The sequence below is a fragment of the Nuphar pumila genome, chromosome 13 (genome assembly GCF_984573655.1).
Source record: "Nuphar pumila chromosome 13, dmNupPumi1.hap1.1, whole genome shotgun sequence".
NCBI classification, from domain to species: Eukaryota; Viridiplantae; Streptophyta; class Magnoliopsida; order Nymphaeales; family Nymphaeaceae; genus Nuphar; species Nuphar pumila.
The window spans coordinates 101,101,697-101,116,021 of record NC_143261.1 but is presented as its reverse complement, the minus strand read 5'-3'; the positions used below and the strand labels follow the sequence as shown (position 1 = coordinate 101,116,021).

The window sequence follows — 14,325 nt, the reverse complement described above, 5'->3', positions numbered from 1 at the left end:
CTGATACCAATTGTTGGATTTAGAATCCATCGAAAAACTAAAAGGACCGTCAAACATGTTCGTGCTAAATAGTTGAAAGTAAAACATAAACCAAATCTTGATGCAAAAGTGTACCTGAATCCATTGGTGCTCTGATAGATCTTTGATGGGTATGATCTTTTTGAGTCTATATATGTGACTCTTTTTCTTTCTCTAAACCTTTCGAGAGAAAATAATTTCTCTTGTTGTAGATAGGGAGTCTAAAGAGAGAAATCCCCTATGTATGATTTGGGGACATAACTTAATTTGTAACCAAATGAGAATCTCTCTCCAACAACTCATCATAAAATTGGATATAGACAAATAAGGGCATAAGAGGTCTCTTCACGTAATAAGATGGTCCAACTGAATTAGATAACATAAAGTGGGTTAGAACCGTAGATAACTTATAATGTGTGATTTCTCATATGCAGGCCCATACTATTTTCCCAACATTTATATTTTATAAAATTATTAACTTCCTGCATATTTTAGTCTTAACTTTAATTCATTATATGCTTTCTTATTTCTAATATTCTCTTTTATCAATATGTCAAAAAATGAATGCCTATTGAAAAAAATGTCGAAAATGAAAAATTTAATTTCTCGTGAGAATTTAGCTGCCACTGCTTTCCGGTTTTAGACTTTGTCACTATGCGTATGTATAAATAAACTCACTTCTTCTTTGAAAACAATGTGTGCAGTATATGAGAAATGAAAGAGCAGGGTTAATTCTTGGTTTTTTTTTGTTTCACTAATAACATGACGTGGGTTGCTATCTTTATCTACCCTACTCCAAATGTAATATATGCTTTTTTGGCATATATACTATTAATTGAATACTTCAGTAAAGGGATTGTTCATTAGAAAATTATTCCTGTAGCATAAGATGACCTTGATGGGGCTTGTTTAAATTCTGTTTTTCACATTTCATTGTGAAGCTGCTTTTTTGCATTCCCCTGAGAATTTGTGTAAAGGCATGTAGTATTTAGGTGGGTGATTAAGCCATTAAGCATGTCTTAGTTTTGGTTATGCTTTCGATTTTCTAAGTTTTTTTACAAGTTCCAATGTGTTACATAGTTGGCATATTGATAATTGTACAAAATGAAGTAGCCATTTTAGAAGAGAATAAAGCTTTCCGTTTTATCTTATTGATGTAGTTTATAGTTTAGACTTATATATATGATTATTTGGAATTCAAAGTAGATTTTATTTTATTTTTGCATGTAAATTTTAATTGTATAATTAGTTTGTTTTTTATTTTTGAGAAATTATTTGATTTTTTATATTTTTCTAATATTTTACTGATAAAAACTCTAGAAAATTAAAAAAGTTTGAAAATTTCACGAGAAATTCATAGTCGAGAAATTGTCATATTAGACTTTTGTCACTATGGTGTGTGTACCATTTTCAAGATTTTCTCGGGTAACGCTTGGTGAACTAGAAAAGAAAATTTTAATTTACCAATGATAGAAATATAGATAGAAATAGAAAAAACTGATAAAGTTGTGGGACACAAAAAAATAAAAATACTACTCTCTCTCTCAGAGAGAGAGAGAGAGAGCCGAATCAAAGATATCAACATTACGACAGGTTCAACAGCCGTTGAAACCGACAAACAAGACAAAGAACACATAAGCCAAAAAATAGACACAAAATACAGATAAAATCCGAGGCGATCAGTCCGGATTCGGGGGAGGCCTTAGCGGCAAGTGGCGTTGAAGATTCAGAAGGCATATGCGTAACGATGTGTATACATCCGCCAAAATATAATTTACTAACTTGTTGAAATTAACCGGGGTCTGCCTGAAAATAGCATTGTTGCATGACATCCAAACGACCCACCAGGAAGAGAGCAACCAAGTTCTCCAAATGATCCTCCAGCTTTTACATCTACGAACTGGCTGGGGTCCCCACAAGAGGTCTACAGCGAAAGACTCCTGGTGCACGGACACAACCGGTTTATTCCAGGTAACCTTAAAGATATCTTGAAAGACCTGACATTCCCAGAATAGGTGCAACGCAGATTCCTCGGCCCTCTCGCAGAGAACGCATTTACTCACAATACAGAAACCTATAGACTTGAAGAAGCTATCTGTCTGCACCCGATCATGCAAAATAAGCCAAGCAAGGAAGCGCGCTCTCGGAGGAGGACCTTTACCCCAGATAATTCTCATATGGAACCGATTCACACCTGCCGGAAGGAGAGAAAGGTAGGTGTCTTTAGTGCGGACGGAGCCATTCGGGGTGATCGCTCTACAAAGGAACTGGCTCTGAGCGACGTCGTCGCCCTCACCACCCCACACAGCAGACAAAGCTTGAATCCACGATCTCCGCAGATGCGAAATGGGCGACCTAATTGCGTGCTGACCCCCAAACAAAGACTCCACTGATCCATATTTAGCCTGAAGAAAATTCGCACAAGGAGACCCCGATTGATGTGCAAGCCAACTTTGCTTAACAACCAGAACAATACAAGTTTTATAAGTTTAAAAGCCAATGGAAAGCCCTCTCAAACCTACCAAATAAAAGTTTTATTGGATTTTTTTGGTGTTTTTTCAAAATTCTTGACCATACACATCTGTATGTTTGTTTTTATAGGATTCAGTTCTTTGCGCATTTGATTCCGAAGCATGGAGAAGTTTTTATAATTTTAAAAAATCAATGGAGTATAATTTTCATAAATTTTCAAGGCTCCAAATAACATTTTTTCTATCTAAAATTCATGATCCAAGTGTTGATTTCTAGTAAATCAATCATGAGAACACATCTGTACGCAGGGCCGGCCGGCTTCTTTGAGATTTGAGGCCACCGCCTAGGGCCTCCTATTTTGGAGGGGCCTCCAAATTGTGCATTTGCAAAGCACCATCATAATAAGTTGAGTATGGAGACCGTACGTAAATGAATGGAGGCGTTGGTTGAACCATGTAGGGGGAATTTCTGGTTAAGATCTGAAGGCAAACGGGTACCTGACGGCTCTCTTGCTCTTTTATTGAAGTTGTCTTCAAACTCAAGAAATTTGAAATGATTGAATGCTTGAAAAGTTCAACTTTTTAACAATTTTTTCTTTTGGAAAACAAAAGAAATTAATCATGTTATTACGAAGAAAATAGCAGACAGTGGTGCAATGCATCTTGACTCAACTGGCAACAAAAGAAGAAGGTTCCAAATATTTTGAGTCAGTAAGGCTTAGATCAATCATTGTGATCCACCCATTTGAAATTTCTTTTAATTCGCAAAAGGATAAGATTCTCATTTGGGGTACAGATTCTATCGATTAGTGAACAGAGCAACTAAAGGACTGTTTTCTGCAAACTGAGTTACAAGCCAACAAGTTAAATCAAAACATTGTTTATTTTGGAATATTTCTTTTTTCCTGATATTAACATGATTTAAACCATATTTAATATATACTTTTTCTGGTTTTTACACATTTGTATACTCTTATATTTTTTATTATATATATATATATATATATATAACAATATTTTGTTGAGATTTTCCTTGCCAAGATTTTTTAAAGGGCGATTTTTTGCGAGATTATATTGAAGAACCCTATTTTAGCAACGTGAGCTTGTCAGACTGCCGACGGACAACAAATAAAAAAGAGAACTTACATTTTCTTTTTTGACAGAAAATAAGGTGCTATTTTTTTTAAAAAAAATAGGGCTTCAACTTCTCTTGAGCCGCCCCTGTCTGTACGGTTAGAATTTTGAAAAAACACCAACAAATTTTCATTTGGTAGGTTTGGGATCTTTTGGTTTGGGAGGTTTTCATTATATATATATATATATATATATATATATATATATATATATATATATATATATATATATATATATATATATATATATATAACATGCCTAATGGGGTTTTCAGTCCGATGTTTTTTCGCAATACTGACCCCCTAGAGGTGTTTGGGGTGGTTGATTTACTAGGAATGGACACCAGAGCATGCTTTTTCGATAAAAGAATGTCATCTGGAGGCTCAAAATTTTATGAAGATAACCTACACACGTGTCCGAATCAAATGCTCCAAGAGCTGATACCTATAAAATCAAGTGTGTAGATCACATCTGTGTGGTTAAAAGTTTAAGAATAAAACAAAAAAAAAAAATCCAAAAAAATCCACTTTTAGAGAGAGAGAAAGGAGTGTCATCGAACGGGTTAAGGGTAAATGCCAGGCCCTAGGCATATTTCATTGGAGACCCTTATTTCTCCCCTTTTTTTTCATTGGAGCCCTCAGCATGTGCCATGTTTCATTGGAGGCCCTCAGCATGTGAAATATAAGCATTATATATTTTTTTCATTCAAGGCCCTAGGCGGTGGCCTCAAATCTCAAAGCGGCCAGCCGGCCTTGCCTTCGCGTGCCTCATTTTGGGCAAAAATGGCCTTTAGCAGCATTCAAATGTCATTTTTTTGCAGAAAATTTTCAGCCCTTAGTGTTTGATATAAGGTATTTGAAGACACCTTTCTATACAAACTCACTTGCATGTAACTATGTATGCATATCTATATGCTTATATATTTGTATATTTGTGGTACACATGGTTTAGTCTCCTTTTATGCTCTATATTAAATAGATGGTAATGATAGGGTGCTCCCGGAGTACTTACTCCTACCTAATAAAAGCTTTACAACAACTACAACTACGCCTTCATCCCAAAACAATTGGGGTCGGCGATATGAACCAACAAAGAAAATCATTCTGGGTCTTCCACATGAATCCTTCTCCTCCAATCATTTCTATCCAATGCCATGTCCTCAGTGAGGTTCAAAGCATTCATATCCTTTCCTATCATCTCCATCCAAGTCTTCCTAGGCCTACCCCGACCTCTTTTAACTAATATATTTTTCCATTTCTTCATCCTTCTAACTTGAGCATCATTAGGCCTTCGTCAAATATGTCCAAACCACTGTAAACGATTTTCTCTCATCTTATTTTCAATGGGTGCAACGCCTACCTTCTTACGTATCTCCTCGTTCTGAATCTTATCTTTTATTGTATTTCCACACATCCATCTAAGCATATGCATCTCAGCTACACTCATTTTTTGAATATGATGTCTCTTGGCAGCCCAACATTTAGCCGCAATAGCATTCTACGAACGCACAACACTCCAGTTGCACTTTTTCATTTCATCCACTTAACCTTTATCCTATGATTTACATCTCTATCAATTTCTTCATACTTTTGAATGATAGATCCCAAATATTTGAAACAATCATCCACCGATATTTCTTGCTCACCAAGCTTCACTACACTCTCATCACTACTTCATTGCTTACTAAACCGACATTCCATATATTTTGTCTTACTCTTACTCAACTTAAAACCTCTTGCTTCTAATGTCTGTCTCCATAATTTTAACTTAGCATTAACCCCCGCTCTAGACTCATCAATCAAAACAATATCATCAGCAAACAACATACACCACGACACATTTTCTTGAATTGATCTCGTAAGCTCATCCATCACTATAGCAAATAGGAAAGGGCTTAAAGCAGATCCTTGATGTAACCCAAACATATCCTTGATTATACTAATGTACTTGAAAGAAATACCTTTCTTCATCATTGTTTACCAGAGAACGTCCATAGGTACTCTATCGTATGCCTTCTCCAAATCAATAAAAACCACATGCAAATCTTTGTTCCTCTCTCTATTTCTCTCAATAAGTTGTCTAAGAAGATGTATAGCTTCATAGTTGATCTTTGAGGCATAAAACCAAATTGATTCTCCGATATCATGACAACCTTTCTCAACCTAGACTCAATCACCCTCTCTCAAAGTTTCATAGTATGACTCATGAGTTTTATACCATGATAGTTTGTGCAATCTTGTATATCACCCTTATTCTTATATAGAGGCACCAAAGTACTCTTCATCCACTCATGCATCTTATTTGTCCGTCAAATCTTGTTAAAAAGATTTGTCTATGATTTTCTAATTTTATGATCTATATATAACCATTATTTAGTTGAAAACAAGTTTTGGATCATATGATTATAACAGAGATGTTTGTTTTTTAAGATCTTTAAAAATCAGCAGGCTCACAATATATCAAAATTTAGTGGCTTAAAAAATCTTATTTTTGTCCAAAAAAACATTATCCAAAGCAAGATTCCTATCAATTAAACTATGTTGAGTACATCCACCATATTTAATTGATAAGATACAACCTCCAGGAGCACCGTAGCATTAGTCATAAATAGATTAGGTCTTTCATTTTTTAGGGAAAGCAAAAGTAACAAGGATATTTTAATCATTTTAATTTGAAAAGTAAACGTGGCTTTGTTGGCCCTTCGTACCAAACAAGAAAAAAAGGCCACCATTTTAAGGGTATTATGCTGTAGCCCTTTTTTCAAACAGGCATACCAACAACATCACGTCTTACTGAAGCTGTTCATAGTGACAAAAGTTTAAAACGGCAAAATCTTGGCAAAAAACTCGAAAGATTTTGAAAATTTTCACAAATCTTGCATTTTTTGGCCAAATCTCGAGAATAAAAAACAAATATAAAATATAAAAAATTTATTTTTTATAAGAAAATATAAATAAAACACATTTAAAAATAAAAATCTCAGGGGTTTTCATGATAAATAGCTTTTAAAAATATAAATATCGTGATATTTGTCATGGTTTGAAAATCTCATGAGAAATTGCCTTTTTAAACTTCCCGGCACGATATTTGTCACAGCCAACCAATTCATTGTGGCACACCATGCAATAAGAGACTTATTTTCCAAGAACAAAAAACAAGACAAAGTAAGGTTTCTCTTTGGAGCATTAATATCCTGTGGATTCCAAAACAATGACCCTGAGGGTAGCAACTCAACTTGGTCTGGGCATTCTTTTATGCCTCCATTTTCCTGAACCTCCGTAAACCTTCCCTTGGTTTTTGGTTGGTTCATTAGTGGATTCTCCACCGTTTAAAACATGTTGAGGCTCTAACCAACGGGGCTCTGCTTGTGTGGTAGGAGCAGCTAGTGCACGTCACTTTGTGTTAGAACGTTGCAAGTTTCGAATCCCAATGTTATGGTTGTAATAACTGGTAGGGGTCTTGCCTTTCAAAAAAAAAACATGTTGAGGCTCTTCCGGTGGTGCCTCCTTATTCCTGTCTTGCAAATAACCTCTGAATTACCAATGGGAGATCCGTGCAACAGATAGTGCACGTCACCTTGTGTTGGGGACGTTGCAAGTAGGGATGGCAGTGGACCGGGGGAAAGCGGGGCACGCCCCGCCTCGCCCCGTTTGGACCGGGGATGAAGGGTATGAAACGGGGATGGAGGCGGGGGTGGAGGATAAAATCCATCCCCGCCGCAGAGGCGGGGCGGGGGTGGACGTGCACTTTTCCCCGCCCCGCCACGATCCCCGCCCCAACCCGCCTCATCCCCGTTTGGACCGGGGATGAAGAGTATGAAACGGGGATGGAGGCGGGGGTGGAGGATAAAATCCATCCCCGCCGCGGAGGCAGGGCGGGGGTGGAGGATGAAATTTTGAGGCGGGGCGGGGGTATCCCTAGTTGCAAGTTCTAATCCCAATGGTATCATTGTATATAGGGTAGGGGTCTCAGATGTCTACAATCAACCTTGCTTTAGACCAAAACCCCTCATTTCACCCTGGCCCTCCTTCATGCCAGGAGGCTCCGACCTTCCCATTTAGTTCCATCCAAGTCACTCCACGGAGGGAACCCTGCAGTCTCAATAAGTGAAAGATAAACTAGAAAAGTGATGCTAAAACTGCCTGGTCGCCTCATGTTTTTGACCCTTACAAACAAATCAGACTTATTGTGTGGACTGCCAACTTCAGACCTTTGATTCCTGCTTGACCAGGCTTTTGAACAGGTTACTCAGAAATGAAGTTGACAGCACATAGACAAGGACTACACAGAAATAAAGTGGAAGTAGGACACTGGTTGTGAGTCGACCGGTGGTCTGCCCACATCCGTGAATCCCAGGGCATGACCAGTTCCTTCTTCTACGCGTGTATAAATAGTAGATCTTCCATATTATTTTGGTCGTCTCGAAATAACAATGGAGAAGATCAGAGAAATCGGTATTATATTTGTTCTTCTAACTTGTCTTCTTCAAAAACTAAGCGAGCTAGAGATGCTTTACTTTTTTTTTCTTTACCAACTACAACTCTTTGTTTTTGTTTACTTAGTGTGTCAATTGCTGTTCAGGAACAACAACCTGTAGCGCAGGAGAATTTCTTCCTCTTCCTCTGTCGGGCAATCAGCAATAATTTCATCGTATGATTTCATTTGAAGGGTAAGTATATCTAGGTTGAGAGCTTCTTCGTATCAATCCATATGCACGTTTCTTGTGGTTGTAAACGTGGAGGATCATTCACTGGTGGTTGCTTTTTTTTTTAGAGTAAAAAATAAAATAAAAACAACTACCCGTGGTTGATCTTCCACATCTACAACCAGAAGAAACGCGGACATGAATTGATCAGAAAAAGCTCTCACAGATAGACTTAAATATACTAAACTTTCATGTGAGATCATAACGTGAAACTATTGTTGATTGCCTGACAAAGAAAGAGAAGGAAAGTCTTGCGTCCGGGTCCGGGTATTACGGTGGAAGTGAAGCATGACAAAGGCATAACGCTTGCACAAATTTTTCGTGAGGCAATACAGACAGGTGTCATATTGACAACATGCGGGTTGAGGCAAATCAGAGTGGAAAATGGCCTTGCCGAAGGTGGCTTTACAGGATAGAGGACAATGGCCAACTTGCACTCGCAATTACGAAGCCATGACATTTTCTCTATGAGAGAGAGAGAGATGTGACAGGATGGGGGTGTTGGAAAATATGGCTATTGGTTTAGTTTTCCTCTTTTAGTGTTGGTATTGAGCTGTGTAGCTGGGGTGTTAGGTTTGTGGTGCTGTGGAGGAAGTGTTCTCTTTTTAGTGCTATATTTTTTTTTGATAGTCAAGTTAGAGTTAGGCAGACCCCTACCAGTTATACACCCATACCATTGGGATTCTAACTTGCAATATCCTACCGCAAGGTGACGTGCACTAGCTGCTCATACCAGACAAGTAGAGACCCTGTTGGTTTCTTTAGTGCAGTATTTGTTGTGTTGGTTTGGCTAGTGTTTTTTTTAAGGTTTATGTGCTATGAACTTTCTACCTTAGTAATATCGTGCTTGTTTCATGAATCAACTTAGGGAATGCGTATGCTCATCCAACAGTGAATGGGATTGTGATGTGTACAGCAGGACGCCCTTATGATTTCAGTATTTTCGAAGATAACCATTATATGAATAACAATGGTGGTTTTGAATTGCTGGTGACACATGGGAAGTACAAAGCAACGACCATAAACCCCATCACACATGCAAGAGAGAATAATGAATAAATGCTTTTGAGGTCTATGCTTGAGGGTTAATTGTGTTGGTAATGACATGATATGAATTTTATTTGTTAACTTGATGGCAATGGTAGAGATATGGAACTTAATCAAGAGTCATCGGCAGAACTTTCAATTGGTTAATTGTATCCCTTAAGTTGCTTAACTGTGGAAAACTATCTCCTAGCCACTGGTGTAGGCACATGATAAATATACTGAACGCACACAGAACAGCTGCACCACCATGTGAACTCACCTTAAAATGAATTGGTTATGTGACTAGCAGTTGTCAACCAAGCTAGTAAGACTGACATTAATCGGTCACAGGTAACTACAATTTGCATGAAGGCGAATGGGACTGAGACTTCAAGATGGATTAGAACAAAAGCAACAAACTAACCAATAAAATGCTTATCCGGAAAGATTAACCCATAAAACTCAAAATGCTGTTTCTATTAAATAAGGTTAAAGAGACCAAACTTTCAAAATCGTTTTTTACTAAAGCTGGATCATTATCACCACGTTCAATCCAAAATCTGAGTTAAAGATCATAATCCACAGTGAGAAAAGCTGACACCCTCCATGGGGAAGGGCGTTGCATCGTACTGTGTTGCAAGTTGTAACAAACAGCCCCTTGGTCAGTTTCATGGGGAAAGCTGGGAACACCCTTTCTCATCATTTTGTGCAAGTTTCTAGACAAGGTTTTAGCATGAGAAAAGTCTCGCATAGAGAAAGGTTGGAATGAAAAGTTGCATGAAAAAGGGATGGAGTGAGAAAAGCTGACACCCACAATAAATGTGTGAAACCCCAAAGTCCCCCTTACCGGCTTACCCACCAGGAAGCGCAGTGAAGCTGCAGGTTTCAACCTCCTTGAGATTTTTAAGTGACGAGCAGGGTTATCGGAAAAGAGAATGGAAAACACAATTCCCCGAGAAACCATTTCCAAAATGAGGAAATGCTGCAATTTCAAAACGTTTGAGAAACACCAAAAAAACTTTCATCAGAAACGTGTTTTCCATAATGGATGGAGAAACACGTTTCCCACGCATTTCTGAAATGTTTCCTTTTGTGTGATACATATTCCTCATGTTTAGTTTTATTGATTTGTGATTAAGATTTTTCCAAAATTCCAAATTCCAAATTCCAAATAAAATGGCATTTTTTTAAGATTAGAAGACGAGAGAACCTGAGAATTAAAACGCAGGGGGGCGAATAAAAAGTTCATACAGATCAAGATTTTGGCCTAAGGCGTTCAAGCCTTTGTAGTTGTGTCTTTAGTGAAGAGTACTCATGGTGCATATTCTCCAGACGTGCTTCGACCATTAGCATTTCTTCCTTGAGATAGTGCAGCCGCCTCTCCAAAAAAGATGTTGCCTCCGCCCTGCTGTTACTTCCAAGATTACTTGAATAAAAGCTCTCCTGAGGTACCAAATCAACTCGGGGTGATCTCATCACAAGCAAGATGATGCCCAGCTGCAAGTGGAAGATTTTTCCAAGTTATAAACAAAAAAGAAAATAACAAAATTGGTGTTCGAAGCTTTCTCAAAGAGGAAAAAAAAAAGCAGTCGTAAAAGCTACTTCATCGACTGCCATGAGGAGCAATTAAAAAACTCAAATTCGTACATGAATTACATAAATAGTAACAAATCCTTCCAGCAGCTTTAAATGCCTAGTATAATAGCAAACATAGCACAACAATTCTGCAGCTCAATCTAATGCGTCATGCTTAATTGACAACCTGGTGCTAAAGACCGCAGGTAGGTTAGTTAATAGTCACTGAACCAATCCAACAGTAGCAATAAAAACAAAAATGCCAACATCAAGAAACACAGTTGGATGGCCCTTAGAGTAAATGTGGTTCATAGGATGCATCAAACAGAAGATAACCACAGAGTTTCTCGCAATTCCAACAACCAAAAACAATGGGACATGTATACTCACTTGCATAATAAGGAGAATGGAGATGAGGACTACAACTGAATTCCAGGTGAAGTTGCTTTGACTTTTTAAATAAGCAAAGGAAGAGTTGCACAATTCTCCGAGCAAGGAAATCATAGATGTGGCATCAGTTTCATCCAGATTTCTTTTGGGTCCGGGAGCAACATCCTCAGTCAAAGCATCTGACAGCTCAGGTAGCAATCTTCTTTTACAACGCACTGTCTCATGTTGTATACTTTCATTGCCTATAATTGGAGCATCTGTAATGTGCCACACAAACAAGAGGGGAATAAATACAAGGTCCTTGGATTTAACCAAGAAAAAACACTTGAATTTTATGATACAAGAATCAAACCTTCTAGTACTAGATTTTCATCCTTCAACAATTCATGCGCCTGAAACAAGTAAACTCCAGATAAACTCACAAGAAATGAAACATAAACAAAAGCAAAACAAAACCCTAATCTCCATGATAAAAAATATGTGATGTTTTGAGAATTACACAGTTGATCCAAATTGCATAGGCTTCACGGCACTCTTCTGTAGTCGATTGTTCTATTTTCCCTGAAATAATGTCAATGCCCTCAGCAGATCATAAACTAAACCATGTAATGTCTACTAAAACATGCAACAACAACAAAAAGAACGAAAGGAAATATTAAGGCACCTGCCAAGATTAATATACTGCCGCACAGAAGGCAGTCATCTGCCATCATTCATTTGAAATTGATTTTGGTGGAAACTCGTCATTTAGGTATTTTCAATGCTTTCCAAAAGATTTCTAACACCAAGCAGGAACTTTTTTCTTTAATATTTAACGAGTGGAAACCCCAGTTCAAATGGTGGGGCCTAGGAGAGACTGACACCCTGCTGTATTGTCCACCCCCAAAAAGTTAAAACACATTTGCCCACAAGGAAGCCTGCCACTTCAGCCTTAAGGCAAGGGACCTGGACCTAGGTATCAAACTCTTGAAGTCCTTCAACTTGAATGCCTTAAGCCAACCCACCTAACTAGGTGCGAGGAAGCCCTTTGGGATTTAGAATTCTTATCGCCAAGCTACAGCCATAATTTGTGTCACTAAGCACAAACATAAATCTATGGTTTGGTTTAGTTACTATTATATGAATGAAAGGACAAATAGCCAATGCAAACGGGACGAGTCAAACTTTAATGGTTCTCAAGTAAGTTTCTCCATCTTATAAGGAAAAAGATAAAAAAATTAAGAAAAAAAAAGAGTTTGAGTTCTTTTTTAATGAAAAAAACTACCTGTGCTGAACAGTTGAAGATGGATTCATGTGCATGACCCCTGAGAGACCTCAAAAGTGCCTCTACCAACTGCCCCTCATAGGTGCAAAACCTCCGGGTACTGGGAGCATCTCCCCCCTGCTTCAGCCTTGACGCAAGAGATGCTGAACCCAGTGTTGAACTGGCAATATTCTACAACTTGGTAAGCCTTAAGCAGACTCACCAACCTAGCCACATGTGCAGAGCCTCGTGGGCGAGTGCAAGAAAAATTTAATAAAACTATATTTTAAAATCACCCAAGCAGGCAACATACACGAATTTCTATCCGAATTTTTCAACATCTACTGGAAGCTAGGAAAATTGCTTCATACACTTGGGCAACAATATCATTTTCGCATTCATATTTTCTGCAAGCAACCATGAGCCTAAGACACATTAATTATCATCCGATAACCAACAAATCAGTACCGAACAACAATCTTGCTAATTGTAGAAACAAATATTTTGTCCAGAAAGAACACAGACATGAGAGTTTCATGAAATTTACCAAATGAAATGAATTAATTGATAGGATTATAAACTTCATGATTATATCCATGTTGCTTCATAGGATTTCCTGTGACAACCCTCCAAAACAGATGAAAGCCATTTCCATTTCTTTTTAGTTTTCCTTACTTTCCTCAAGTGTTGCTTGTCACATACCTTTAAACAAAGTATTCTTTGAAAAGACAACATTGATATAAACTCGGAGGTTGCAACTATTTCCTTCATTTTCGTCACGCTCTACATCCCATATCCCCTGGAGCACAAAAATCCAAACAATTAAAATCATGATGACTATAGAAGCTTTGGAGGTACAGGGAATTTTGGGACAAATAAAAATCAAACACCACAACATGATCTTATACTGAACTGCTAAACTGGATTGGAAGAAAACCGCCAAATGAGAAGTCACAGGGAAAATTGGTTCGCTAACAACCACCAACTATTAATCATAAAAGCATACATGCTAGCTTCTGCGTTTAGAGCTAAAGAAAAACCCACTGTCATTTGCCTAGTGATAAACTCAGTGACTGGATGGCACAAAATTGCCCAAACATAGCCAATGTACCACCAGGAAACTGCTTGCAATTTCGACAAAGATGTGCCATCCAAAAAATTACTGCAATATAGATCCCAACTGTAGAGATGCGACTTTCATAAACCCCATAACCAGAAGCACCAACTTGAGACTGACTTGGTCATGAAGTACATGACAATGAAAGGTCATAACTGTACCTTTTAAGTCATCCAACGATAACAAAATTTCCTACACCATATTTATCCAAATGTAAAACATAGGAAGTAACTTTATAGTACCTCAACACGAAAGTAATCAGAGTATGGTGCGTCACTCATCTGTTGTGAGGTCTCAATAACTAAATGGCTGGTGCAAAACAATATTTATCAGCAAGTGCATATCATTGAAGAATCAAACTGAAAACATCAGTAATGCCTATGAACACAACTCCACAACCAAAAACAAGAAATTCTGATGATAAGTTGTCCTTATAATGCTGGAAGCAGAGAAACCACAAGCATCAGAATTTATACGCATGATCAGGAAATTAAAAATTATTAACAATCACACCTTTCATCATACATAAAGTCATTCAGTACTGCAAGTAGGGCTGCTAAACGAGCTGCACGAGATTCAAGCTTGGCTCATTCTTGTGACGAGCCAAGCCGAGTTTGAGCTGGCTTGTTTATAGACAAATACATTG

At 37.9% G+C, this 14,325-nt stretch overlaps 1 protein-coding gene across 3 annotated transcripts in view; it reads right to left on the bottom strand.

Annotated features, from left to right (window-relative positions):
• Nucleotides 1-10,519: 10,519 nt before the first annotated feature.
• LOC149819485 (protein VASCULAR ASSOCIATED DEATH 1, chloroplastic-like) overlaps nt 10,520-14,325 on the bottom strand; it is a 28,031-nt gene continuing 24,225 nt past the window's right edge. For all 3 annotated transcript variants that reach the window (XM_089985556.1, XM_089985557.1, XM_089985558.1), the window contains 6 exons: nt 13,922-13,988; nt 13,265-13,361; nt 11,819-11,880; nt 11,672-11,711; nt 11,320-11,576; nt 10,520-10,851 (listed from right to left, as the gene is read on the bottom strand). In XM_089985556.1, the coding sequence (XP_089841682.1) occupies nt 10,609-10,851; nt 11,320-11,576; nt 11,672-11,711; nt 11,819-11,880; nt 13,265-13,361; nt 13,922-13,988 (766 nt within the window). In that variant the 3' untranslated portion in view covers nt 10,520-10,608. The remainder of the gene's footprint in view (nt 10,852-11,319; nt 11,577-11,671; nt 11,712-11,818; nt 11,881-13,264; nt 13,362-13,921; nt 13,989-14,325) is intronic.